This window comes from Echiichthys vipera, assembly GCF_963691815.1.
Source record: "Echiichthys vipera genome assembly, chromosome: 22".
In the NCBI taxonomy this organism is placed as follows: domain Eukaryota; kingdom Metazoa; phylum Chordata; class Actinopteri; order Perciformes; family Trachinidae; genus Echiichthys; species Echiichthys vipera.
Genome location: NC_139847.1, coordinates 9,695,749 through 9,719,375, shown reverse-complemented (window position 1 = coordinate 9,719,375; position 23,627 = coordinate 9,695,749). Strand labels below are relative to the sequence as shown.

Sequence of the window (23,627 nt, the reverse complement as noted above, 5' to 3'; positions counted from 1 at the left end):
TTGTTGACATTTTAATAATCACTGATGTTACAACCTGTAGAGAAAATCCACCCACAAGCTTCTACTTCCAACAACCTCATTTGGTACAAAATGGCGTCCTCTTCTCCGTGTGAATCCATCAGGTCTGCTGCAGTACCGCGGGCGTTGATCTGAAGGCTCCAATTCACAGCATCTCAAACTGAACACACCGAGGTATGACACAAAAACAAAATGATGGGATTCAACAAGTACGACACAAGAGTTGGCATGGGTGTGGATATTGAAAATGACACTTCTGAGCGTGACTGAAATGAAGCAGATTAACACAGTATACAAACGCATCATGAGATAAATTAACAAGAGCTGATAAACTGAACCGTTTTAGCATAATCAAAGAAAAAAAAGAAGATTTCACAGACAAACCCAGTTTCAAAAAGAAAAAAAAGGATCATTAAGAAACTGAATGACATCCTTGAGATAAGGCTTTCAAACGTCTAGCCCTTTAAGTGACACGAATACAAAATCAGGACGGTTAAACACAATCATAACGAATACTGAACAACTCAGCCCACGAGTGCAGGAGTTGTTTAACAAAATCAATCTCTTTATGATGGGGAAAATACATGACATCATATTCCACTTTTATTTTGTTAAATGTAAAGAATAACCTGCATGTTGCAGTATTTTCAAAGTAAACTAATTTCCCCAATATATTTTTTTAAATTGGGTATAATATAAGTTTGATTCTTCCTCCAAATGACACGCGTACAAACTCTTCACGTAGGATGTTTTCAAGCCACATAAACACCCTGTTCTCCTCGGACAGAACACACATTTGACTTCATTGCACCATTATCTTTAAAGTAACAGTCAAGTATCAACCGACAACAAATGTTAAACAAAACCGCAGCAAGATGTCTCGTAGACATTCAAAAGTGTTATTCTGGATGATAAAAAACAACAAAAAAAAGGCAACAATCCTCTTATGACCTTCGATTTAACAAGTAAACATGGTATTGTAATGCTGGAGTGTTGAGATTAAGGAGAGATTTGTACTAGCATTTAATAAAGGAAAAGAAAAATAACATCTAGGTTGTAAGGTTAACTACACATTCCTTTTGTCTACATTTCTCCTGCTATGGGGCTACGCCTCTGCAAAGATCCACTGCACTAAACGCTACATGATTTCCAAAACAGCTGGAAACAATTGAATTGTCAAACCAGCCCGTTATGTACAGTCACAGTTGAATTATGTGTTTAGTGTTTTACAAATGTACACGTCCCAAGCCTAATTATAAGTTATTTATGCTGCTTCTCTGCAAAAAAAAACCCTCATTTTCAGGTCTAAATCTAAGATATCCTTCCATACTTTCATTGTCTTCGACAGTGATAATATGATGTGCGAGCTAATAGTTGAGCAGTACCGTAAATGGTAAGCGGAGCCCAAGCTGCCTGCAGGTCAGGCCACGGTCACACTGAGCTAAAGGTGAATAACGGGGCAGCTGTGCACCATAAAAACAAAATGTAGGAGGACATTTGAATGAAAGGAAACCTCGTGAGGTGGTTGTTCCATCAGGAAATGTTCCTCTGCAAATGAAATCACAGCTGGACACCACCAGAGGGAACTGTAGCAAAGTTTATGTCATCGTTGGAGCAACCAAGAAAAAAAAAAGAACAAAAAAAAGCACTTCACCAGTCCGAGCAAAGCAGGAGCGTTTCCTGTCTGCGTCATCAATAATGTGTAACGTGTTGACTGTCTTCGCGGGAGTGAGAGGGCCGAAAAAAGGTTCTGTTAGCAGTCAGTGGAGATTTTGGCCGAGAGGTCCTGGATGCGGCAAGCGCTGCAGCTCTTACACAAGATGTGGCCGTCCAGCGGGTAGCAGCCCCGACCCTCCCCTTCAGAGGACAGCAGGAGGCCACATTCCTGATGATAACAGACACTTCGGTCAGTTCAAACAAACACTCTCACGCTGACTCATGGACATCCCATAAATCCAGAACATTCGGGGCAGACCACTACACCACTTTAGTTTTTACTGTAGAGGATATGGTCATTTAATCCTACGTTTTCCTGGAAAGTTTAGGATTTTTGCATACATGTAGCAGAAATCAGAGTCTTATTAACCGTTATTAATACCTAATTAGTAGAAAAAGCCCTTTAGGGAACATCATCCTTTTTACTACGTAACAAGTTTTTCTCATCCTGTCTGTCTGAATAAACCTGTATTCACCCTCTGTGTGAGACGCTCCGTTTTAGCGCCTGTCCCTTTAAAACCCATCCTGAAAAAGCCCAATCTGCTCTGATTGGTCAGCGTTTCTGGGTCTTCTGCATCTGTGTCTCTACACCGTCATTGCAACCGGGGAATGACTGTAGCAGCACTTTCTACCTTTATATAATATAGTTGTGACATCAAAACTGTACAGAAGTCCTGACGCCTCGTTTAAAGACAGTTTCTGAATTCGGGCTGTGTGCATTTCTCTGTAAATTGAGCGTTTTGATACTTTTACAGTATTTGTGCAGCACATCCACCTGCTTAATAACAAAATAAGACTATGAAATCTCACTTTTTACAATATGGGACCTTCAATTCAGTGTATAGTTCAAAGGTCAATGGTTGATTGCAGTAATGAAGGCGTGATTTTACCATTTATGACTAAAATCTGACTTCTATGATCTTCTTAAATAATAATATAATAATAATAATAATTTTTCAGTCTTTCATCTTCAACCGTAACTTATAATTACTGAAATTTTTCAAACCTATCAAATAAGAAGCTTTAAATACACAAACCCTGATGTTTCTGGTATTATGTGCCGCATAATCTTTTCCAGCGGACTCACCTCACAGATGTAACAGTTGACGTGGAAGCTGCGGTCCAGAGCTACGATCCTCACCGTCTCCTCCTGGCCCTGTTCGGGCATGATGGGCTCACCACAAACTGAACAGCGAGGAGCGTACTTCCTGTCAGGGAGAACGGGCGTCAGCATTCACATTTCAGTGGACATGCCTGTCTGTCACTTCCTCTCTATACCCTAGGAATCAGGAATAACGTCATGGCGTTTGAGTGTCTTTATACCTATGAAAGTCATCTATGCAGTGTATCTGAGAGGTTGCATCCACGGTGAAGGGCACCCCGTCCAGGCAGCAGTTACAGACCACACATGTGAAACAGCGAGGATGGTAGGCCTTTCCCATGGCCCGCAGGATGCGGTCCAGGATGGGCTTAGAGCACTTTGAACAGCGCTCTAATGTACTCTGAGGAGAAAAGTAGAAACAGGTGTGTGGCTCAGAGTAGGAATGACAGAGCAGCGCTGCAAGAGAGAGCACAATAAACCAGGACATACTGCACAAATACAAAACAGCCGCAGGAAGCACTACTGTTTGGGTTAAGGATTACTTACAATGTAACAACTCTCGCAGTAACTCTTCTTGTCGAGGGCGTAGAAGGGTTGCCCTCGGAGACGGGCGTGGCAGGTGATGCACGTGAAACACTCCACGTGGAACACCTGCTCCATGGCGATACAGCCGCTGCCGTCGCCGACCACGTTGTCACCGCAGCGGGCACAGCGGCCTGAAAGTCAAAGTGTCATATGTCGGTTTCATTTTGAAGAGTGCAGGTTTTGTTGCGTCAAATAAGTCAATAATGTAATGAGAAGAGACCGTACCAAAATAGTCTTCCACAGGGGGGTGGTTCATATCATACACCAGCTTCTTGGTGAGTCGGTCCAGCTCCTCCTCGGGCCTGGTTGTCGATATTCCTTGCTGGTAGAGAAGAGAGGATACAAACGTATTTTTGATATTAAATGTAGGTTCATCCAATGTTTGGCGAGATTCATAACTCTGTTTAGTTACTCTTATCAAATATCATTTAATTAAAAAATTAGTATAAGTAATATAAGTTTTGTAGAAGAACATGTTTACATTGCTCAAAGTACCTTAAAAAGTATTATTTGGTACAAAACGCAGGTATCGTAGTATCCCTAATATCCAAAAACATCAAATGATACCCAGCACTTGTGATAGTATATGCTTTTGAGATATATATATGCTTTTTTTGCCTACCTTGGTTAACTGATAAGCAGGACTCTGTGCGACCCCCGGCCCTGTTTGATTATTTTCCATCCCTCTCTTGGACATTTGAACCTGGTTAACTCTTCCTCCAGGTCCGGAGGCGCTCCCCTTGTACACCGCCTCAGAGTGCATCTCCTGAGCTTGCGAGCTGGGATGCGGAGGGTACCAGCTCTGCGGATTTGACTGAGTCTGGGGAGGTGGGCGTGCCACGTGCTGGCGAGGAGGGGGCGGCGTGTAGGCCTGTTCAGCCTGCCTCCCCGTCTGAGAGTAGGTGACAGGCTGCGCCGTCTTCACCTGGACGCTGAACCTGGGCCCAGTGGGTGTGGAGGCGGTGGTGTAGGAGGCCGGGACAGGCTGTGGGTAGGGCTTAGGGGTCGAAGAGGAGTAGTAGTCCTGCTTGTGGGAGGTGGCGTACTGAGGGGACTGATGCTCGCTGGGGTAGGGGGGTGCTGGGTGGTATTGGCTCTGGGGGTGAGGGGGGTAACCCATGGATGGCCGACCCTGAGGAGGGGCTGCGCTCTGGTGCACAGGCTTGTAGTGATCCCCTGCGAGGTACTTGTTGTAAGGCACATTGTCGTAAAGCTGTGGGGAGTCGGAAAATGAAATCAATTATTCTGAAAATAAAAAGGCACGTGCTGTTTCTCATATTTCCAGCGTATCTCGTACTTGTGTGCTGGAGTCCTGCGGGTGACTGTCCAGATCAGCGAGCATACTGGTGAGCGAGTCGATATCGGCGTCGATGTTGGAGTGATAGCTCGCTGGCTTCTCAGGGCCGCGGTGCTGTCAACAGAGCAGCAGGAGAAACACGTTAACGCATGCACAAGGACTGGTGTGATCTCTTTTCCTGTGTCCAGAACTCAAATATATATATATATTTTTATTATCAGCAAAGCTACAGAAAGTGCACCCACCATCAGCTCGTAGCTGTCCATGTGAGGGCTCCAGTTGCGGTCTTCTTTAGGACCGTGAGGAGGGGAGTAGTAGAGATCGCTCGACGAATGATGAATGGGCCCACCTTTAGGTTAGAGAACAGATATCGGAACAACTATTTTAAACACTCAATGGACAAAAAAAATGACTAAATACTTTAAAAAAAACCACATAGGGTAGATATTTTCCTAAAAGACCCCAGCATGTGACCCGTTGTCTTCTTACCTGTGGGTCCAGTAGCCATGTATCTGTTGGCCATCCCTCCTCCTCCTCCATTCTGGTCATAGGGGCCATATTTTGGCCGGAAGTCAGACGTCCCCTTCTTGTTGGGGGCTCGGTAGATTGCTGACCCAGCAGAATGAGACATCTGGGGGACGGCTCGCTCGGGGCTATCCAGAGTCCTCGGTGGAAGCCAGGTGGGACCGGACATGGCAGGCTTCTGAGATCAAAAAGAGAAAAGGGAAATGTAATCTTTTATCCATAATTTGCATGAGCACAGCTGTGTATATTTATGTCTCAGGTAACCAATGGAAACTAAGGGATGCTTCAGACTTGGTTTCCTATGGCAACGGGAACACAACGATTGAACAATAGGCTTCTAGTTGAGGCGCAGGAAAGGCTCGGGGATTTCCAGCAGACCCGCACACCGCTCCAAAACGCACATGAGCGAGTGTGTGTTTGTGCACTCTGAGACAAACACTCGTGCAAAAAAACTCTCCAGCACACAAACTCGTGCACAGATACAGAAACAGGTGCAAATTTGTGGTTCCTCCTCTCGCCTGTTGACCCACCACAATGGTTATTGTCTGCGGGTGTTTACACATTGATTTCCAAATGAAGCAGGGACAAAAACAGGGCAGGAAATATTGTGTAACGATATGTGTCTGCATCCACGTGAACACCTGGCTCATAACAATATATTATGTATTCTCTGTGGGATAAATAACAACGCTGCAGGCCGCAGCTGAGCCGACAAAGTGCTGACTCGCAGCTGAGGGCCCTCACCGAGATACTGATAAGAAAATACATTTATTTATGAGACAGACATTTATAGAAAGTGTCACAAGTTACCTAAAAAGGATAATAAGATCCTTAAAGATCATTTTTTATAATCTATAATAGGCTAAGACACCCCTGAGTGATCTGGTAACCTCTGGTGGACATCTGGCATTACATTTACCATTTACAAGTAAAAAGATAGTTCAATCCTCTACACACCCTATTTTTGTACCTGAGTTAATTCTGATCATGGTGCATCACATTTATATTTTGTATTCCATAATTATAACTTGTAAACTCAGATTCATGTATAAATGTATTGTCCTAATTTCTTGTGTAACTTTATATCTAGTTATACTTGCTGTGTATTCTGTGTGTATATTTCTGTATATTGTTCTGCTGTATTAACTGCCATAACTTGTAAATCATATTGACATTGCTTTAGCTATCACTATAGTCATTATATAGTCATCTGCTGTATGCATAGAGTCACTGCAGCAGCATGCTTGAGATTGTTTGTCAGAATATCATGAGTAATATCATGTGTTTTTGACCACATACAGGCGGCAATGTTAATAAGCATTTGTGGGTGCTTGCATCTCTGGAAGTGTGTCTGTCTGTCTTTGTCTCTCTCTGTCCATCTGTGCGTCTTTTCTCTCTTTCCTTTTCTTCCTCCCCAACCGGTGCAGACAGATGGCCGTCCTCCACAGAGCTGGGTCTGTCTGACGTTCCTGTCTGTTATAGGGAAGGTTTTCATTGCCACCGTACTCTACGGGTGAATTGTTGGGTCTATGTAAATCATAAATAAGTCATAGAGTGTGGTCTTTACCTACTCTGTAAAGTGTCCTGAGATAACTTTTGTTATGATTTGGCACTAGAAATAAAATTGAATTATATCTTTCTGTGTTTTTCTATGCACAAAATCCCTAAATCAGCCTAACCCTAGTACTTTATCTGAATAAATACATACTTTATCTGAATACATACTTGGCAATAAAGTTGATTCTGATCCTGATCAATACTCCACGCACAAGAGAAGCCAGTTTTAGCGCATAATGTATATTTATATTTATATCTTTTTTAGAAAGGAAAGCCACTCTGTGTGACTGACACATGGTCTAAATGGACTGAAGCCACAACAAATCCATATTGTCAGCGTGGATAAATTAACATCCCACTCAGACTGATTGTGTCCTGGTCTGCTGCCGTCATAAATCCTTGTTGGTAAGAGGATTATAATGATGGATGAGAAGATGATTCAGACATACAGGCAATATAATGCTTAAAAAATAGATTTCAAGCCTTTTGGTTTGTTTTTAACTTTTATTATTCCTATTCATTGTGTGGTCATAGTAACCATTACAGGCTGTAGTGTCACCATGGACATTACACAGTGACCACCACCTCCCAAAACCGACCTGATTTAAGCCTCTGAATCCGGATGAGCACACCACTCAAATCCGAGGATGGCTCGGCCCAGGAAATTTAATCTGAATGGTTTTTATTATCACGATGGAGGTTTTAAAGCCAACTGAGAGGTATTTTATCAAACACACACACACACACACACACACATTCTGTCTGCTGGATGCAAAGGAGGCGCAGCTCAGGAAGTGTCAAAGTTGATGACAGTCAGTCACAAGAGTCAAGCACCAGGGAATAAACCAAGACGGTGTTTTTAAAATTTCAAAATAAAACGTCCCACCTTTAACGTTTCAGCAACAGGGAAAAGTAAAGACAGTGGAGCTGAACTGACTGGTAGCAGATGTATTTAAAGTTGACCCCATGTACTCGTATCTGTTGTACACGCCGTTCTTGTCATTCTCTAACAACTTTGGGTATTTTTACGCCTTTATTTTGAAACACACTGCTCCGCTTAGCTTAGCTCATTTGACACAGTGTAGCTTAATGTAGCGATACGTGCTAGTTAAATGTACCAAAATAACAGGAGACAACATGACTTATATGGGTAAGGAAGTATGTTTTAGAAACCATATCCTTAAACAGTATTTCTAATGAGCATGTAAGCGACATGTAAGCATTTCCTACCTTTACAATACCTTCACAGTGACTCTCCTCTTCCCTTCAGTCTCATCTACAAAACAAGCACAATGTAACGAATCAGACACGTCGCATTAAAGACACATTAGCGACATTTTCTTGTGTTTTAGCTGCAACATAACGTGTCGTGCGAATGAATAGAAAGACTAAACTGCTCAGTTTGTCGTCCAAAAGAGTCCTTTGTGCGTCACCGTGTCTAAAATGTCCCACTTGAGTAATATCCTAACCCGTAATGAAGGGTAATTAGCGATAATTCACTTTAATAACAGGCTTGTTTACTTGTTTGCTCCCCTGTTTTGAACTCGAGCAAAAGAAGCTCGTGCCTTGCCTCCGGGCTCACTTCAGCACAGCCCGACAGAGGAAACAATGGAGTAAACGGACACCTACCGCCCGGGAAGAGCCGCACACACTCAGGGTACGAGTCTTTGTAGACGCGCAAGAGGTCCGTGAAAGTTACCGGGATCACTTTCGGTGCGATTTAGCGTCGTTAACCTACTTTGTGACGGATCCTGAGGCCTTCAGCAGCGGCGGCAGCTCCTCACTGCATTCCCCATGCGTGACGTAACTGACTGACTGACTGACTGTGTGTGTGTGTGTGTGTGTGTGTGTGTGTGTGTGTGTGTGTGTGTGTGTGTGTGTGTGTGTGTGTGTGTGTGTGTGTGTGTGTGTGTGTGTGTGAGAGAGAGAGGGGGGCTATGTGTACAATAAAAATGTGCAAAAATACTATTAGTTTGTTGCAAAATGCCATGACCATTAATTGAATGCAAATTTCTAAATAAGCGGAATTTTATTTTGAAGAACTTCTGATTTTAAAGTCAACTAAAAGACATTTTCCAATATTGAAATTAGACTAAATACATCTAAATATTATTTCAATCTACATATATTTATTTTTGAATTTGAATTTCCCATGACCATAGCTGAAAGTAAAAAAAAAGCATTTGCCAAATATTGAGATAAGACTAAATAAATTTAAATTACAGCTGAAATAAAATCTATTTATCTATTCTGCAAATCTATTCTATTTCTGCAAGACCTTAAAAATTGAAAGTATGACCATAGCTGAAATGCAAATTTCCGATTTGACTGAATGTTTTTTATGGAGAAATTTTAACTTCTGACTTTAAAAATTTTAAAAAGCATTTTCCAAATATTGAAATAAGATTAAATAAATCCAAATACAGCTGAAATAAAATCTATTCCCTGCAAGACCTTAAAAATTGAAAGAAGTTTATTGTAAAATAACCATAAACCAAAAATTAAATACAAATTTACAGTTTGATTGAATTCTATTTGATAGAAATCTTAACTTCTGACTTTACAAATTTAAAAAAGCATTTGCCAAATATTGAAATAAGATTAAATAAATCTAAATACAGCTGTAATAGAATAACATTTCTTCAAGACCAGAAAAGAAAAGAAACTCAGACAAAACAAAACAAAAAAGCATTAAAACATGAAGTTTGTAAGTGTATTGGACACAAAGTGTAATAAAATGCAGATTATGTTAAAATAAGTGCATAGAAGCAGTGTAGATACTGTACTAAGTTAAAATACAATGAAAACAATAATGATTAAAGGCCAACAATGAATATGCCATAACTTTGAATAAAGTTTTTCTTTTATTTATTTAAATATTATTTTTCTCTTACAAACATACTAAAAATACTTAAGACTGCCATAGTGTTATTGAAAGATTAATTTAAAATAAGGTTAAATTAAACTGTAATCATCCCAGAGGAAATGTGTGTGCCTCAAATTTACAGTTAAATAAATACATATTATACATACAGATATTCTATATATGTACAGGTGTACAGTAAAGCTGCACTCAAATAGAATAAAATAAAAGTAAAATGAGAGGGGGAAAATAGATAAAGATGAATAGGAGGAGTGTTCGGCATTAAAACAGGTGCAGAAAAGCTCATTAGTGTTATTTTGCACATAAATCCAAAGGTGCTCTCTATGAACATTGGCGACCGAGTGAATCTATAACCTTGAAGCAGTTTGTTTTCTACTGCGATCATTTTATAAAGAATAACAAAACAAACCCATGACGTGCTTTATCATTGTTTTTATTTTGCAATAGCTTTCTGTTGTCACAGTCTGACACATGGTTTATTATTTTAATATTTAAGGTGATTATTTGGACTTTCACACAGATGCATCTTTGCTCTACGCCCAGTTGTTTACCACCCTGCACGCAGCAGTGAGAATGGAGGTCAAAGGAGCTTATTTTATCATTTTTCGGTTCATAAGATTTGGGTCAACTGTCCGTCTCCTGTTACTCCACCCCCCACCCCTCTTTTTCTTCTTCTTCTTCTTCTTCTTCTTCTTCTTCTTCTTCTTCTTCTTCTTCCTCCTGATGCTCTCCCTAAGGCGCTTCTTCAAAGGAAGGGTTTCATAACTTCATTATTTATCTTTCATATCCCTCTCCGCCCCTCCCAATAAGTGGACAAACAACCGAGGCTGCTCCCTGGGATATCCCCGCGTCCTCCTCCTGCTCCTCCTTTCCAGTGGCTCTGCTTGTTTGCCCTTATATGTCCACAGCGCTCTGCAATCACAGGAAGAGGCAGTTTAAGCAGATCCGTTATTGTTGTGGGAGCCGTCGACACGTTTGGCACCGACTGGGGGATTTGAAGTCAAAGCATGTCTTCAGCCCCATACATTATCAGATAAACAATATGGTTCTGTCCAGGCAACCAGGAAACCACAAAAGAAGGGGAATCCCCGCCTTTGTTCTGTTTGACGAGGAGTGACAACAGTGAAATAGATGTTGAAATATTTGATTTGCTCTTTAACAAAAAGTCCTAAAAGTGTGTTTGTTCTTCATTCCAGACTTGCAGCAAGTTCTTCCGTTTGTCGGTGAACGGTACCAGCGATGCATTTGATCAGAGGTTCAGAGGGTTGCTGATTGGCACTGACAGACGGGGTATAACATGCAGGAAGCAACTACGAGTGTTGCCAACGGGATGGACTCAATGGCTTCCGCCTATTGGTGAACCTGTTTAGTAATGTTCTCACTTTTCCTCAACCGCCCCCCTCATCCGTTCTTCTCACAATGCCTGGAAGTAGCCGAGACCTACATCTCCCTCTCTGTTTTCTTAATCGTTGTTTTCCTTTATGGTTTTTTCCTTTTTTCTTCTTTTACAAAGCACACAATTGATCCAACATCCATCCAAACAAATAAAAGCACAAGGACACGCGCACAAGCTGTACACCCCCCCGCAAACACTTTACTTCCGACTCCGTGTTTTTCAAAGGATATATATACCCAAACATGGTCATTTATCATATCTATTAAACGATATTTTGTTGCTGAGTTGCAGCTCAAAATAAACGGGATGGTTACATTTTTTTTTTCACGTGTGGTTGTATGAGCAACATATCCATGGTCAGTTTAATACCTACAGTAGATGGCGGTCGACGCGTCCCAAGTTTGGAGAAATAGACCATAGTAGAATAACATTTTTTGTCAATGAAGTCTGGTGGCTTTGACGAGAACGCAGAAAAGCTTCAGTTCCCTCCGTGTAAACTGTCCGGTAAAAATATTGTAATTACAGTATAAACATAAGCTGATATTGATTTTTACTACTGTTTACTGTAGGTAATAATCTGACTATGAATAAGTACCTCATACAACCCACTTAAAGAAAAATCCCGGGGTCCAGACACAACATGCCAAAACCATTAAAGTGTAATTTGAGCGCAAAACCATCCCATGCACTTACATGCATCAAATAAGCCATCGAGACTGTTTTTTTTCATGTAACAACTGTTAATGGAGAAATCCTAACACTTATTAGCTCGGGGCAGTACGGTGAAGGCATTAAAACGTATTTTTTAACCACTAATACTGCTCAAAATAACACCAAACCTCTGCAGCAGCATGAGAAGAGTCCTTACACAGAAAAAATGAAGCACCAACAACGTAGTTGGTGAACCCAGAGTTTATTAAAAGAGTGTTTTAAAGACTTACCTACTGGCCCAGGTACCAGCTCCTCTCATAGTAAAGTCCATTCAAGTCGATTACCAAAGTCAATCCTAAAGGAAGGAGCCTATTGGTGCTTTGTTTTATGTGTAAGGATTCTTTACATGCTACTGCAGAGGTTTGGTGTTATTTTGAGCAGTATTAGTGGTTAAAAAAGACGTTTTAATGCCATCACCATACTGCCCAGAGCTAATCCGCGTTAGCCACTTCAGACTGTTAGCAACTCTACCGGATGTCTCCGTTAATAGTTCATGCCAGAATTACAAAAGTGTCTTATACTGTCCCCTACAATGCCGTACACTCCTTTTTCTCATTATACACTTCTTACACACTGTAGAATGAAACATTGCAGGTTGCAGCTCAAAATGAAATGTTTTCTGAATTGCGTTCAGTTCTCTTTTTTCATCAAAGGTCAACTCGCTTCATCCTGCAACATTCACTTGTTGTGCGGGCAGCAGCACCTATCTGCATCTCCCCTCCTTTCTTCAGTGTCTCCTTTCTTTAAAATACTTCGACGTGAAGGAAATACAGTTCATAGTTCACTTTTTGCGGCGCCTCAATTAACTCTCCTACTGCTGCTTCTCTGTGAAGGCTGCACTGAGGATGAGGTGACTTTCCGCTTGTTTTTTAGTTATTTGTGACCTCTGAGCCCTTGTCCCCTTGCTGCATTACCCCTCCTCCGTCTCTATTCCTCCTCCCTTGTCTCCTGCTCGTTTTTATTATTGGCGGATGTCCTGCGCGGGCTTTTTTTCATCCATGTTTCTGAGCAGCTTTTACAGGATGCATTCAGAAGTGTACGTGTGTGTGTGTGTGTGTGTGTGTGTGTGTGTGTGTGTGCGGGTGTGTGCAGGGCAGTTCCTGCACATCTGTCGGCTGCATTTCTCTCAGTCGGGGCGTGGTTAAAAGTTGTTTTTCACCACCAGGAGAAGGTGTCTCCCCATCTAGAACGATCGATTTGGTCTGACTTCCTTCCCCTTGGTCCTCATAACACGACGCCTCTGCTCTCAGGCAGCAAGCCAGGAGCTTCCGGACACTTTTGTGGAGAGCACTTACTAATGCCCATTTACACGAACCGGTCAACTCAAGCAGTGACACAGTTTCTCTTTGCTTCTTGTATTTCAATATCCAGAGAAACTAATAAGCTTAAGAACTCATGTACCAGAATATGAGTGAAACTTGTGTGCATAATAAAAAAAACTAAACTCCCTTGATAAGATATAATCTCAATGAGGAGGGCACCGCTTGTTTATCCAGCTTCCAGCTTCCTCTCACAGCTTCCTCTGTCCTGGAGAGGGGTGAAGGGTAGGAAAGCGTTGGTGGGGGAAGACTGGTGGCTTACCCCTGGATAGCCAGGCACGTACCGCCTCTCCCCCAGGGGTCCTCATATATATTTTTTCAACGTAGCACAAAAAACACACTATGCTTTCCTGCCATTACTCTGCTCAGAGCTATGGGGGTTTAGAAAAACTAATAGGCCACTAAAAATACTTGGAGCCCGGGGCCTGGGTTAGGGCTTTTTCCTGCGTTGCTTCCAGTGTACGCGTGGGCCACTGAGGAAAGAGGAAACGAGCAGCCCTGGTGGTACGGGGGCTTCCTGCACGACATTATAAAGAGTTCCCTCCCTTCAGCCTCCCTCTTTACAGTGCTGTTCAGAGCCAGTGGAGACTGTGGGTGAGCCCCTGCTCCACGCTCTTTGATTGTAGACTGAACACTGAGCCGGAGGGGGGGTTTGACGTCGGCTCGGTGCACGTTTGTTCTCGTCCCTGCTGGTCGGGGTGAGTTGGAAAATGATTTTTATTTTGTTAATGAGCTGCCTCCTTGGATTGATTGTTTATGTTAAGATGTTAAGGATTTTGTCTGTAATCTTTAAGGATTAATCCTCAAGAGTTTGTCAGATGAGGATGATTTATTTTCAGTCATCACATCATTTAATGTATTTAGGAGTTCTCAGTTAACTACTTTGTTGCATTTCACCTTGATATCTGCCATAATGTGCATATTAAAGCTCTTGTATTTATATGAAAGAGCAGATTATTATATTACTTCTTCCTCATGCAGGTACGAGTAGGGAGCTGGTCTCACCTAACAGATGTGTCTGGGACACGCCAGTCTATTTATTCCACCAATTACGCATAGGTAGGTCATTGAACAATCTAAAACTCTATTCATGCACACATTCAAAATTTTGTGCATCGGTTGCTTCATATATAAAGCCTTCTCTACAGATACAGAGGAGCACGATGGAAGTATCAGATGGATACAGGGTCAACAGAAGGCTGGAGATGAGGGCTGCAGCCCCGGCTGAGGGATACGTGAAGGAGTTCACACGCCACTCCAACGACGTGCTGCTGAACCTGAATGAACTCCGGCACCGCAACATCCTGACGGACGCCACCCTGGTCGTCGGCAACGTCCACCTAAGGGCGCACTGTGCTGTGCTTGTGGCCTGCAGGTTGGTGCAAAGGGCCAAATGCATCCTCACAAAATTGTGTCTCTCTGGGAGTCTGCATGTTTTCTCCGATTGGTGCCGTTTCCAAAGGAGTATTCATTTCCTTTTGTGGCACGATCCTCTGTATGTTCTTTCCTCTCTTTGTCTGGTTGACTCACAGCTGTTTTTTGTCTTTCTTCTCTTCAGTTTTTCCTGCTTTCCTCTTGGGACATCCATTGTCTTCTTCGCTCATCCCTTCTCCACCATTTCTGCCTTACCCCCCTGATGTAAAACACCAATCTCGATCCAAATGAAACCTCAGTTTGTTAGTTGCATGCCTTACTTATCGTACTTTCCCTCTCTCTTCTCAGTGGGTTCTTCTACTCGCTGTACTCCCGCCGCGTGTTGCTTCAGGGGCACGGCGGCAGCGGGGAGCTGCTCATGACCGTGTCGCTCCCCAACACCTTGGACCCCTCCAGCATCTCCCTGCTGCTCGACTTCATGTACACCTCCCGCCTCCCCCTGACGCCGAGCACCGTCACCGGGGTGCTCACCGTCGCGACCTACCTGCAGATGGACCACGTGGCCGATACCTGCCGGGATTTCATGCAGCTGCACTGGTGAGGGACCGGGAAGAACATCTGCTGTCAGTCCAGGGCAGATTATATCATGAATTCAAAATACTTGGAGTTATTAAAAACAAAAAAAATCCAAATATTGGTTCTAATGTGCAACCTTGCATGTTTTTCAGCCGGGAGAATATGAGTGCAAGACACCCTCAAATGGAGCTGGACTCGAGGGTGTCTGTAGCCTCCGTCGCACCAATAGGAGGGGATCTGCCCAATCCAGGACCCCAGAGATTACTCCCAACAGCAGTGTCAACGAGGTAGGAGAATTATGTGTATAACTGAAAACATTTAAATGATCTTAATATATATATATATATATATATACAGTATATATATATATATATATATATATATATATATATATATAAATTGTCATTTATATAAAATATAACAATGACAATATAACAATAAATATATTAAAAATATATAAATAAATGCATACAGCACAAATAAACAAAGACGTGAAAATAATAATAATAAAAATGCTTATAAATATTATTTTATATTTTGTTATTTGTCCCAATTATTTATGCTTTTTATTCATTCTTCGTTACTGATTTATTCTTTTTTTTATGGCACGCCTATGACTCCATAGAGGGTGCAGAAAGTGCTCTGTGGGTGTGACTTTTTGGGGTTTTATTGGGATTTTGTATACAAATTGTGCTGCTGCTGCTGTGTTTTATTTGTCTTTGTCTGTTGACAGGTTTAGCTCATTACAGCACTTCCTTTGTTTCTCCTGCAGGGTCCCTGCGGAGGTTGTTGGGGGCTCTCTCAAACCAGGGGCTTTCCCGACCTGCCAGCCCGGGTCAAAGGATCTGAAAGGAGAGCCTGAGTCGCCCCTCATGGGCAGCCCGACTCCATCTCCAGACAGCCCCGCCCGCTCCAGCTGCCAACCAAACTCTCCAGCAGAATCCAACACCTGCAACAAAAACCTTGTGGTGAGTTTTAACATTTCATTTTTCATACAAACACAAGGTGCCTCAGGAGAGTCTATGATACCGCTGGGAAGTTTTTGTTTTACATTTAAATTAAATCAATCGAGTGGGTTTTGTTTATTTCTCCAGAGTGATATCAAAACCACGCCGGACCCAAAGGCATGCAATTGGAAAAAATACAAGTACATCGTCCTCAACCCTCTCTGTGCAGCCACAGCCACCGCCGTGAAGGAGGAGGCGATGGAGGAACCGCAAAGTAACACATCACCCGTCGCCGACAGGACGGGCTCGACACCCAAAGCAACAGAGGCGTGGTCTGGAGAAGTGCCTGGTCAGATTGATAGGTATGAATTCATTTAATACGATTTATGAGATTTAAAGAGGAAGAAAAGAACATTTTTTGGAGTTTATTTGCAAATATGAAATCATAAACCTTTCTTCATCAGACAGGGGCAGGCCTCCTGCTACGAGGGTTCTGGCCGAGCCCCTCCCCTCGGGCCACCCCCCTCTGTGGATCACCCAACAGTGCCTCCCACTCACAAAGAGGAAACAGGTAGACACTAAACCTCTTTTGTACTGTAGACATTTAGTGTTAAATATTTCCTCTATTAAACGTGTTCCTATTATGTCAACTTCCTCAGTCTCACCCTGCACCAGTTTCCCAAACCTGCCCCCCACTGATCCAGAAACTGCCCGACATGCGATCAAGCGTGAGAACTACTATGTGCCCTACTGTTATTCAGGCAGCCTTCAAGGAACCAAGACCGTCTGCTCAGGTGAGGCTGAAAAAAATCAATTTCTCATTCTATCTTCATTTAAAAACCAATCCCTGACAATGACCTTTACCCTGACAGGTGACAAGCCGTACCGCTGTAATGTGTGCGGCGCCCAGTTCAACCGACCCGCCAACCTGAAGACTCACTCTCGCATCCACTCAGGAGAGAAGCCTTACCGCTGTGACACCTGCGGAGCACGGTTTGTTCAGGTGAGGTTAACTCTGTGTGTGTGCATGACCGTTTGAGGGGAGAGGAAGTAGTAAAACATTTCCTCTTTGTCCTCATAAAAAGTCCTGTAGGTGCCAGTCCAGAAAGATATAGATAGATAGATAAATAGATAGATAGATAGATAGATAGATAGATACACAGATAGATAGATAGATAGATAGATAGATAGATAGATAGATAGATAGATAAATAGATAGATACACAGATAGATAGATAGATAGATAGATAGATAGGTAGATAAATAGATATATAAATAGATAGATGGATAGATAGATAGATAGATAGAAAGATAGAAAGATAGACAGATAGATAGATATATAGATAAATAGATAGATGGATAGATAGATAGATAGATAGATAGAAAGATAGACAGACAGATAGATATATAGATAAATAGATAGATGGATAGATAGATAGATAGATAGATAGATAGATAGATAGATAGATAGATAGATAGATAGATAGATAGATAGATAGATAAATAGATAGATAAATAGATATATAGATAAATAGATAGAAAGATGAGTAGATAGAAAGATAAGTAGATAGAAAGATAAGTAGATAGAAAGATAAATAGATAGTACAAAGATAAATATATCATACATCACCACATATCATGACATGTTGTCAGACTTCTCAACCTGTTTGTTTGTTTGTTTGTTTTTTCCTGGTGTTAGGTTGCCCATCTGAGGGCCCACGTTCTGATCCATACGGGGGAGAAACCTTACCCCTGCCACACCTGTGGCACCCGCTTCCGCCACCTGCAGACCCTGAAGAGCCATCTGCGCATTCACACCGGAGAGAAACCGTACACCGTGAGTGCGAAACACACACACACACAAACACCGTCTGTTTCGATTAATAGCAAAAAAAGACACATGATGTCACCGTCATGCCGCTGCTGTTAAATCTGCTGACCTATTGTTTTTTCAGTGTGAGAAGTGCGACCTACACTTCCGCCACAAGAGTCAGCTGCGTCTTCACCTGCGCCAGAAACACGGGGCCATCACCAACACCAAGATCCGCTACAAGGTCCTGACTGAGCCCTACCAGCCCATCCTGCAGGCCTGCTGAAGACGCGTGACTCCTTCAGAATAATATCTGACTCACATCTGTCAGAAATGGGACATTTAGTGGATGAATTGACTCGAGGAATGTTAAATTATTAGCATCTGTTGATTGAATTTGAGATGGTAATTTATAACTTTTATCAGACTGGTTAGACGACCAACTTGGACATGACGTAAGAAGTTAGAATTGTAGAAAGAGACGTTTGGCATCGACATGTTGTTGGATGAGGTTTGGAGCCTGGAGCTCTGGGTTCTTTAGAAATCCTGGGTGGATGTTTGGAGATGGAGATGGTGCTCAGAAAAAGTGTTTTTGTGGGTTTGTGAAGGGACGGAAAGAAGGGAACGAGAAATGGAAAGAATGCTGCGGGATGTGTGTGTGCACTGAATCTTGAAGAAGTACGAGAATGTGAACAGTTTGAACGAAGGATAAAGCAAGTTTTTATAGAGATGTGTTGAGTTTTTGCAGTCATTTTTTTTGAAGCCTGGAAATTTTCTTCTTAAATGTGTATTTATCTCAACCTTGAGGCCTGGGGCCTGTGTGGTCTTTAAAATAAAATAAAGTATGCAGTGGTATCTGCTTTTATAGTCCGAGCAGGCAAAGGACTTAGTCATTGTACTGAGTGTAAAGAAATGAAATGATATATTGTTTTCTGCCATGAACGATATCAATAAGATGACTGTAAGCAATTGGATAAGTAATAATAATGTTACAGTTGTACATGTGTGTGAGTTTATTTGCTGGACAAAGATGGTTTTGTACAATCTAAATTAAATCATTTTTTATAAGAATTGGAGCTCAGGTGTTCAGTGTCTCATTTAATATCATATATGAAACATAATATTAAAAAACTGCTTATTTAAAACATGTGAAAATGCTCACAAAGTGCTGACCAGCCCTGCTCTCTCTCTGCCACACTCCCCTCCTTCAGCCTTTCTCCTCCATGAACTTCCTTCCTCTCATTAACACGCATGATTCACGTCTTCTGTTAAGTCCAATCCTTCCCCGCCGTTTTCCATGTTTTGTTTTGTGTTTTTTTTTCTTGGTTGCTTTTGTGGAAACAATGAAGCCGATGGCACCTGTTTCCGCCTCCTGGTTTCTTAATGCTGGGCACTCACACTATACCAGCTGAAAACACGTGTGTGAGCTCACTGCTGCTTCCTGAAGGTGAAGGTGGGTGGCTGTGGAGGAGGAGGAGGCCGCAGACTCCCGCTGAACTCTCCCACCCTCTGTCATCCCGGCTTCCTGCCCCATGATGAGTTGTGGCTAGCTGGGGCTCATTGTCCCTGCTCGGCAGACAAACGTTGGAAGTCTGACGGGACTTTCCAACCTTCACCCCTCCACCTTCACAAAAAAATCAACCTAGGACATGTAGTTTTTCCCCCCCCTCACCGATTTGTGGCCAATGACACCCAGGCATGGGGGTGTCCCAAACCGGTCAGGTCACTAAAGTCACAAAGAGTTTGTCAGAAAAGAGGATTTCTGTGGAATATAATTCAGAAAGCTAATATGACGAGTTTGTGGAATTTAGTTCACAAATTACTGCTAATCTTGTGATTTCACTGAAACTGCAAAGAAAAAAGGTAAAGTGTCAAAATCATCCTATGGCCTTTTCCGGCATTTACAAACATCAAATAAGCCATCGAGACAGTTTTTTCATGTATAAACTATTGATGGAGAAATTTGGTGGCTAACACTGATTAGCTCGGGGCAGTACGGTGAAGGCATTAAAACGTCTTTTTTAACCACTAATACTGATCAAAATAACACCAAACCTCTGCAGTAGCATGAGTCTCTACACATAAAACAAAGCACCAACAGTGTAGTTAGTGAACCCAGAGTTTATTAACAGAGTGTTTTAAAGACTTACCAACTGGCCCCTGTACCAGCTCCTCTCATAGTTAAGTCCATTCAAGTTGATTACCAAAGTCAATCCTAAAGGAAGGAGCCCATTGGTGCTTTGTTTTATGTGTAGGGACTCTTCTCATGCTACTGCAGAGGTTTGGTGTTATTTTGAGCAGTATTAGTGGTTAAAAAAGACGTTTGAATGCCTTTACTGTACTGACCGGAGCTAATCAGTGTTAGCCACGTCTGGCTGTTAGCGACTCCCCCAGATTTCATCGTTAATAGTTTATACATGAAAAAAAACTGTCTTGATGGCTTATTTTATGAGTGTAAGAGCCGAAAAAGACCGAAGGAGGATTTTGTGCCGGAATTACACTTTAAGCCCCCATTAGTTGTAGTGTACAAAGCAGATTACAGCAGCTACATTATACAGTATTTTGCACAAGGACTCATAAACCAACCAGTGCTATTATTGCAGAATAATATTCTGCCACAGGTTTGTCGCACTTTGATTAAATTCACTGAGGAAAGCACCATCTAAGCTTAACCACTGCAATAATCAAGGATTTATAACAAAGTAAACAAAAGACCGGCCATATGTTCCGCCTACATGATGGTAATAAAGTTCTGTTATGTAAAATCAGTTATACAGTATGTTTATTATTGTGGTTAAAGGTGGTGGACTGCATTATATTGAGAGGCATTTCTAATTATTGTTTCCTAAGCATTTATGTGCATGAAGAGGGGTAATACATAATGCGGTTTAGTACATTAGACTGTATCTAATAAAGTGGCGACTGCATGTAACGTACATAACAATTAAATATACACAATTTACCATTACACTTTTACACAGATTTATCAATATATCGCACAAAAAATCAATATACCTAGCAAAAAATAAACATAATGACCCTCTATCTCAGCAAAGAGCAGTTAGATTAAAGGTCCCATATTGTTAAAGGTGAGATTTTTGTCTGATTATAAAGCAGGTTGAGGTGTTATATAAATACTGTTATATGTAAATACTCAGAAACTGTGTCTTTAAACAAGCCGTCAGGACTTCTGGACTGTTGTGATGTCACAACTCTACTATATCTAACTTTAAAGCAACGATGGTGGCGTTATAACAATAAACTTTAAACGTTTTGCCTGTTACATTTAAACCTCAAGTCTCAGAAACAAACTTTTTCCTGATTTCTGTGCGCCCAGGTGAATCTATTCATACAAGCTGCACCCATTTGTGATTTTTGAATTTTGAATTGTTTCCAAATCTGTTTGTTTTTCGTTACTTCTCCCACAATTTTTGTGCAATCACCACCGGATGTGGCACAGAACATTTCTCTTTTTGGTATATCTGGTTGTAATAACGATTCATTTATACAGATGGGTGGTTTCAATAATTCTTTGGAAAATACCTTTCTCTATAATTCATTCTTTATTACTTGTCTCCCAAGCAATTGTCTTCAAAAGGTTGCAGATTCTCTGGTTTCTAACCAGCCGTTACATCTTCCAATGGCCTCTGGGATTCTTGTTTCACTCTAAAATTACAAATAACCGGCCTGTACTTTAGGTTTTCAAACAACAGATACTTTTCCAATTTAAGCTCTTGTTTAAATTCCACATAAATATCACATGACGTCGTACTTCTGAGCTCACTGCCACTTTTGCATGAACGGATCTTTCAGCCAATTTGTTCAACATGTTGGTTTCAAGCAGCTGCTGTTGTTGCACTTCAGTGGGAGCCCGAGGAGACACGAACCACAGTCATTGTGGTTGCCTCCCTCTAGTGTCACACATGTGGAAACGCACAAGGACGCTAACTATGTGTTGAATCTATTTCACCTCGCTCTCTCTGCCTCTTTAATCGCTGCACTGTAAAACATTACAGCCTCATATGGTCCACTTACCTATCCTCTTTACCTCAAAGAGCTGTGAGTTAAAGAGTTCTCAAAACTCAAAAGTTTTTTAAAAGTTAAAGCTTACGGTGATTCACACATAAAACAAAGCACCAATGGGCTCCTTCCTTTTGGATTGACTTTGGTAATCAACTTGAATGGACTTTACTATGAGAGGAGCTGGTACAGGGGCCGGACGGTAAGTCTTTAAAACACTCTTTTAATAAACTCTGGATTCACTAACTACGTTGTTGGTGCTTTGTTTTTATGTGTAGGGACTCTTCTCATGCAGCTGCAGAGGTTTGCTGTTATTTTGAGCAGAATTAGTGGTTAAAAAAGACGTTTGAATGCCTTCACCGTGCTGCCCAGAGCTAATCAGTGTTTTAGACACATGCGGCTGAGTTAGTTTCTCAAAATAATGATTAATATCTCAAAATAATGATTAATATCTCAAAATAATGATTAATATCTCAAAGTAATGAGATAGTATCTCAAAATAATGAGTTAGTCATTATTTTGAGGTACTATCTCATTACTTTTCATATGACCTTTTTCATCACATTGATGTTCTTCCATAATTATCCAGACTTCAAAATATGAACATTATGCGCGCGCCCCAGTGAAGACTGCGCACGCGCACCATTAACTCCTTATAGTGTGACCGTTGAAGTTTGCCGCCGCTGCCCGGTGTTCTCCGGTTGTTCTCGGGTTGTTCTCCGGTTGTTCCCCTGGCTGTTCTCCGGTTGTTCCGTGTTCACCGGGGTGGACTGTGGACCATGTGCCGCTCCGGAGACGCGGACAGCCCGAGGGTGAGTGAACCGGAGCTCGGTTGAACTTCTCTGAACAGAAACCAAACAAACAGACGGTAACGTCTTCGCTCAGACGGTGAGTCACGGTGATGAAACGGTTAATGTCTCTCAGTCATAACTACAGCAAAGACATTTTTAATAACACATTAAAACTACAGTGAAATACACGAGTGTTAACAATATTATATCATGACAAATATGAACAGGAGGTGTTTTTGTGTTACAGCTGTGCGACAGACACTGCGCATGCGCCGTGTGGTACTACCTGCTGTGTAATTAAGCAGGAGTTCATTTATTTTGTATTTGCACACTGTCACCTGTTTTTGGAGGGACATGGGAAACTTTGTCTGCAACGAAACTAAACAATTTATAACAATTAGACCCAAAGATATTATTTCAAAATTTAAACATGATGACAAATGAGTTTGCTTAATAACAAACCTTATTATTCTAACAGAAAATTACACATCCACAAGAAGACATAGTCCAAGTCCCTTCCTAACTTTAATGTCTTCACAGAAGACTTTAATGTTTATATAAAATAAAAACCTTAAGAAAAGTGAACGCACACGATTATACTTGAACTCATTTCACCAGAATAAGAGGTGCCTTATCTATATATTTATTTTGATATACTTTTTTACTTTATACATATTTTAATATATTTCATTCCTTAATGCCGTCCCTTTATCTGTCGGTGTCTGTTTCTATGAATATTCAGATTTTTGAACACTCTGATACTCTGTACTTTTGTGAAAGAATTAAGCATGAATTGTGTGTGTGTGTGTGTGTGTGTGTGTGTGTGTGTGTGTGTGTTGTGTGTGTGTGTGTGTGTGTGTGTGTGTGTGTGTGTGTGTGTGTGTGTGTGTGTGTGTGTGTGTGTGTGTGTGTGTGTGTGTGTGTGTGTGTGTGTGTGTGTGTGTGTGTGTGTGTGTGTGTGTGTGTGTGTGTCGGGTGCAAATTCCTGCAGCACTGCAG

At 41.6% G+C, this 23,627-nt stretch overlaps 2 protein-coding genes across 3 annotated transcripts; one reads left to right on the top strand and one right to left on the bottom strand.

The window, feature by feature from the left end:
- Window positions 1-42: 42 nt before the first annotated feature.
- Window positions 43-8,603, bottom strand: trip6 (thyroid hormone receptor interactor 6). Of its 2 annotated transcripts, none has more exons than XM_083937516.1 (11): window positions 8,539-8,603; window positions 8,042-8,076; window positions 5,208-5,421; window positions 4,964-5,067; window positions 4,719-4,832; window positions 4,044-4,634; window positions 3,647-3,743; window positions 3,383-3,552; window positions 3,058-3,236; window positions 2,822-2,942; window positions 43-1,903 (listed from the first exon to the last, which is right to left on the bottom strand). In XM_083937516.1, exons 3-11 carry the CDS (start codon window positions 5,410-5,412, stop codon window positions 1,772-1,774), a joined length of 1,713 nt encoding a protein of 570 aa, XP_083793642.1. In that variant the 5' UTR covers window positions 5,413-5,421; window positions 8,042-8,076; window positions 8,539-8,603; the 3' UTR covers window positions 43-1,771. The 2 variants fall into 2 exon arrangements, with proteins under 2 accessions (XP_083793642.1, XP_083793641.1); XM_083937515.1 differs by having other exon boundaries at window positions 8,031-8,076; window positions 8,539-8,596.
- A 5,083-nt stretch (window positions 8,604-13,686) lies between these two features.
- On the top strand, window positions 13,687-18,838 carry bcl6b (BCL6B transcription repressor). The gene is made up of 12 exons (XM_083937521.1): window positions 13,687-13,808; window positions 14,092-14,169; window positions 14,259-14,485; window positions 14,833-15,081; window positions 15,213-15,347; window positions 15,833-16,028; window positions 16,155-16,369; window positions 16,472-16,578; window positions 16,667-16,801; window positions 16,880-17,010; window positions 17,707-17,844; window positions 17,963-18,838. Exons 3-12 carry the CDS (start codon window positions 14,274-14,276, stop codon window positions 18,101-18,103), a joined length of 1,659 nt encoding a protein of 552 aa, XP_083793647.1. The 5' UTR covers window positions 13,687-13,808; window positions 14,092-14,169; window positions 14,259-14,273; the 3' UTR covers window positions 18,104-18,838.
- Window positions 18,839-23,627: the final 4,789 nt, after the last annotated feature.

What these genes read in the sequence shown, in the direction of transcription:
- trip6 (XM_083937516.1), bottom strand. Translation starts at nt 5,412, where the DNA reads ATGTCCGGTCCCACCTGGCTTCCACCGAGGACTCTGGATAGCCCCGAG. An exon ending in CCCTGTGGAAGACTATTTTG is followed by an intron (nt 3,553 to 3,646) that starts GTACGGTCTCTT and finishes TTTGACTTTCAG; the next exon opens with GCCGCTGTGCCCGCTGCGGT. An exon ending in ACTGCGAGAGTTGTTACATT is followed by an intron (nt 3,237 to 3,382) that starts GTAAGTAATCCT and finishes TTTTCTCCTCAG; the next exon opens with AGTACATTAGAGCGCTGTTC.
- bcl6b (XM_083937521.1), top strand. Translation starts at nt 14,274, where the DNA reads ATGGAAGTATCAGATGGATACAGGGTCAACAGAAGGCTGGAGATGAGG. An exon ending in AACCAAGACCGTCTGCTCAG is followed by an intron (nt 16,802 to 16,879) that starts GTGAGGCTGAAA and finishes TTACCCTGACAG; the next exon opens with GTGACAAGCCGTACCGCTGT. An exon ending in GCGGAGCACGGTTTGTTCAG is followed by an intron (nt 17,011 to 17,706) that starts GTGAGGTTAACT and finishes TCCTGGTGTTAG; the next exon opens with GTTGCCCATCTGAGGGCCCA.